General features: G+C 49.2%; 1 protein-coding gene across 1 annotated transcript; it reads left to right on the top strand.

The window, feature by feature from the left end:
- Window positions 1–2,101: 2,101 nt before the first annotated feature.
- On the top strand, window positions 2,102–4,070 carry LOC116501298 (very low-density lipoprotein receptor-like; the record flags this gene model as incomplete). Its single annotated transcript, XM_032206817.1, is given in 2 exon segments — window positions 2,102–3,360; window positions 4,061–4,070. Coding segments are annotated over 2 exon segments (1,269 nt in total), but the record flags the coding sequence as incomplete, so codon positions are not given.
- Window positions 4,071–4,371: the final 301 nt, after the last annotated feature.

The raw sequence follows: 4,371 nt of genomic DNA, 5'->3' as shown, positions 1-4,371 counted from the left end.
GCTAGTTAACAATAGGGGGTCTGACAGCCGTGCTGGTCCTGCCGAAACAAAACCCCTACACAATGTGAAAGGAGCTAAAGTTCCCGTAGTGCATGTAGGAAGGTGGATGGGGAAGGCAGTGTGGGTTGCTCCTGCCTCGGGAAAAGACAAACCCACTCGTGGGATTGTCTTTGCCCAAGGACCAGGGTATACCTGGTGGGTCATGCAAAAGAATGGGGATATCAAGTGTGTGCCTCAAGGAGATTTGACCTTGAGAGAAAACTAATCTGTAATCTAAGTTATATGTTGCAGGAAGATGCTGTAGGATCAACGACAGGTCAACTTTGCAAGGAGCCGGGCAGTGCAACAAGGACTTGAGCTAAGCTGGTGCTGGTGTCCAGACATCCAACTCCACCTGCCTTGAGTGGCCACTTCGGCAGATGAAGACCTAATCATCAACAGTTCTTATGAACATTTTCCAAGAAAGACCTATGGAATGACAAGATACACCTGCCTATTAATCCTGTCCTGTTAAATCCTTGTCCTGTTAAAGGACAAGGGATAATGATGAGAATGCTTGTATGCTAAAGTATGGGGATCTGAGTGTTGTTGAGGGATTTCTTGAAACAGCAAAAATCCCATGGCTTGCTGTAGCTGAGCAAACCAAGCTACCAGGGCAACTATGAGAAGTTCCCATGACAGTGTTCCCACATCGCCCAATTGAGGAATTCAGGAAAATATTGTTACCAGTAGCTGGCCTCAAGGACAAGGTCTATGTGACTGCTAATCACAAGGGGGTTGTTTTCTTGCAGGTGGGGTTGTTTTCTTGTAGCTGTTTGTCTGAGTGCTTTTGACCAATAATCTGGTGTGAAACACTGTCCACCCCTGTTAAGTTCTCTATAAAAGTTAGGCTATTCGGGCAATAAAATGGAGCATGATCTGACTCTACTGGTGTCTGTCGTGCTTTCGGCCGTGCTTCCTGCAACATATGGCGCCCGAACAGGCTGAGGCCGGGACATCGGAGCGGCGCCGGGACATCGGAGCGGCGCCGGGACAGAGATCCGAGGCACACGGCAAGCCGACCACCGCACAGAGAGAAGCATTGAAACACCCTACTAACCGACCTGGGCAACGGCCTCGGGGTGAGAAAAGGGAATCGCGGAGAGACGTGGAATCGCGGTGAGACGCGGAAAAGGGAATCGCGGTGAGACGCGGAAAAGGGAATCGCAGAGAGACGCGGAAAAAGGAATCGCGGTGAGACGCGGAATCGCGGAGAGACGCGGAATCGTGGTGAGACGCGGCAAAGGGAATCGCGGAGAGACGCGGAAAAGGGAATCACGGTGAGACGCGGAATCGCGGAGAGACGCGGAATCGCGGAGAGACGCGGAAAAGGGAATCGCGGAGAGATGCGGAAAAGGGAATCGCGGTGAGATGCGGAATCGCGGAGAGACGCGGAAAAGGGAATCGCAGAGAGACGCGGAATCGCGGGGGGACGCGGGAAGTTTGAAGTAATCGCATGAAAGTGAAGTAATCGCGGTGCGATACGGGCCATCCGAGATCGAGTTGCTACGGGAGACCAGAGGCGTCAGTGGACAATGGCGGCCGACCCTCACCGTGTGGCGAGTCGGCACAGAGCAGAGGGGCGGAGATCAGGACCCTGCAGCCTGTCTGACGTAACCATGGAGGCAGCGGCAGCAGCGGCTGTGCTGCTTCTCTCTGGCATTCTTTTTATAAGAAGTTATCTTGCAATGCAAAAAAAGACTATTCGTCCCCAGATCGGTGTTATAACTATGTTTCTGGATAACATTCCGTGGGGTTGCCACATTCTACAGACTATTAATGACGATTTAGCTCTATTGCAGGGCAGGAGAGCAGAGACGCAGATTACACCGCCAAATGACCACCGTCAGTCAGGCTCGTTCACAAACAGCTTCTAGGGTTGCAGCTGGCACGGCCTGCAGCCGTATAGCAGACGTTACACTCTCTTTCCTAACTAGTAATCATGTGTCTCACCCATTTGTGGTGAATGGTCAGTGGTAAAAAAGAAAAGGGGGAGAGTAAGGGGCGACAAAGACAGAAACGGTACCAGGTGGATGCCACTGACACTAACGGCATGGGTAATAGGAGCAGTATAAGTGACACAGGTGCAGGGCGGCGGTGGGTGCTGCCGCGCTGCGGGGCACTCTGCCTGCTGCTCGCCCTCGCCGGCCTGTGCACTGCTGCCGACGGTGCTAGAGCAAAATGTGAAGACTGCTTAGATGGCAGTGATGAGAGTGCTTGTGTGAAGAAGACGTGTGCTGAATCTGACTTTGTGTGCAACAGTGGTCAGTGTGTGCCAAATAGATGGCAGTGTGATGGGGATCCGGACTGTGAAGATGGGTCTGATGAGAGTGCTGAGCTGTGTCATACGAGAACATGCCGGGTAAATGAAATCAGCTGTGGTCCTCAGTCAACCCAGTGTATCCCAGTGTCCTGGAAATGTGATGGTGAAAAGGACTGCGACAGTGGAGAAGATGAAGAGAATTGTGGCATTGTGACTTGTAGTGCAGCAGAATTCACATGCAGTAGTGGGCAATGTATTTCCAAAAGCTTTGTCTGCAATGTTCAAGATGACTGCAGTGATGGTAGCGATGAGCTGGAGTGTGCACCTCCTACCTGTGGTGTTCGTGAGTTTCAGTGCAAGAGTTCTACCTGCATCCCTATCAGCTGGGTGTGTGTTGATGATGCTGACTGCTCCGACCACTCGGATGAATCTTTGGAGCAGTGTGGCCGCCAGCCTGCACCTCCAGTGAAGTGTTCTACGAGTGAGGTGCAGTGCGGCTCAGGTGAATGTATCCACAAGAAGTGGTGATGTGATGGAGATCCTGATTGCAAGGATGGAAGTGATGAAATTAACTGCCCTTCTCGGACCTGCAGGCCAGACCAGTTCAGATGTGAAGATGGGAACTGTGTCCATGGGAGTAGGCAGTGCAGTGGTGTGAGAGACTGTCTGTATGGCACTGATGAAGCAAACTGTAACAATGTTATTCAGTGCTCTGGACCTGGCAAATTCAAGTGCAGAAGTGGAGAATGCATAGATATCAATAAAGTGTGTAACCAGCAGAGAGACTGCAAGGACTGGGGTGATGAGCCCTTGGAGGAATGCATCATAAATGAATGTGACTGTCCAGCTGGGTTTGAGTTTATAGACAAGAGAAACTGTGGAGACATTGATGAATGTCAAAACCTTGGTATCTGTAGTCAAATGTGTATCAACCTGAAAGGTGGCTACAAAAGTGAACGTAGCCGTGGATATCAGATGATTCCTGCTACAGGAACCTGGAAAAGGCCATACTGGTACAAAGACACAAATAACACCTGTGATTGCAATGACGCTGCTAAGCAGGGTTTAGGGGTTTATAGCATGGAGACAAGGGGTAACAACTACAGTGTTTGGAACAATTGTACAGCTTTGGCCTTACCTCCTGATGTGCTTCTGATTTGTGGGGATGGGGCCTGGCAAGGTATCCCTGCAAATGCTATCAGATGTCCATGTTACATAGATAAACTCATTGTATTTGCTCCTAGCTTGTTACAGTTGCGTGAGATCACCAGACATAAATGGACATTGCTTGCATTGGATTGCAATGATAATGTTGAATTGTGTGGGGTTGCAGCTAGAGCGGCATTAGCAATTTCAGTGCCTGGAGTGGCATCTGCGGCCACACGTAACAACTTAGAAAAATTGGTATGCTGGGCCGAGAAGCAAGCCTATGCCACGACAGAGATACTTGAGGAGATGTTACCAGATCAAAATAGTCTGCGACATCTGCTTTTACAGGATCTTGCTTTTGGCTCAAAGGAATGGGTGTGAGGACTTTAAGGGAATGTACTGTTTAAACCTTTCTGATCATAATGAGTCAATTCACAAATCCATTACTTTCCTGAAAGAGCACATGAGAAAGATTCAATATGGTATCAATCCTTTCAATCAATGGTTCACTGACTTGTTTGAAACAAAGTGTAGATGGTTGCTGGGTTTAATCACAAGGGGATTGAGGATTTGGTTTATGGTGGTGGTAATCATCGTTGTGTGTTGTAGGTATAGCTAAAGAGTTACTTGTAAAACTGCTGTGTCAGGCTTGGTTTGCTCAAAAGAAGAAGGGGGAATTGTTGAGGGATTTCTTGAAACAGCAAAAATCCCATGGCTTGCTGTAGCTGAGCAAACCAAGCTACCAGGGCAACTATGAGAAGTTCCCATGACAGTGTTCCCACATCGCCCAATTGAGGAATTCAGGAAAATATTGTTACTGTGAGAAACACTCCGTAGCCAATAACTTAGGCTCAGGCGAGGATCTCAGTGAAGTAGTAATTTATTCGCGATTGCAATGGCGGGCGCCCCACAAGCAGGAG

The sequence above is a fragment of the Aythya fuligula genome, chromosome W (assembly GCF_009819795.1).
Source record: "Aythya fuligula isolate bAytFul2 chromosome W, bAytFul2.pri, whole genome shotgun sequence".
NCBI classification, from domain to species: domain Eukaryota; kingdom Metazoa; phylum Chordata; class Aves; order Anseriformes; family Anatidae; genus Aythya; species Aythya fuligula.
The sequence above is the reverse complement of the archived record's forward strand: the minus strand, read 5'-3'. Positions and strand labels throughout refer to the sequence as shown.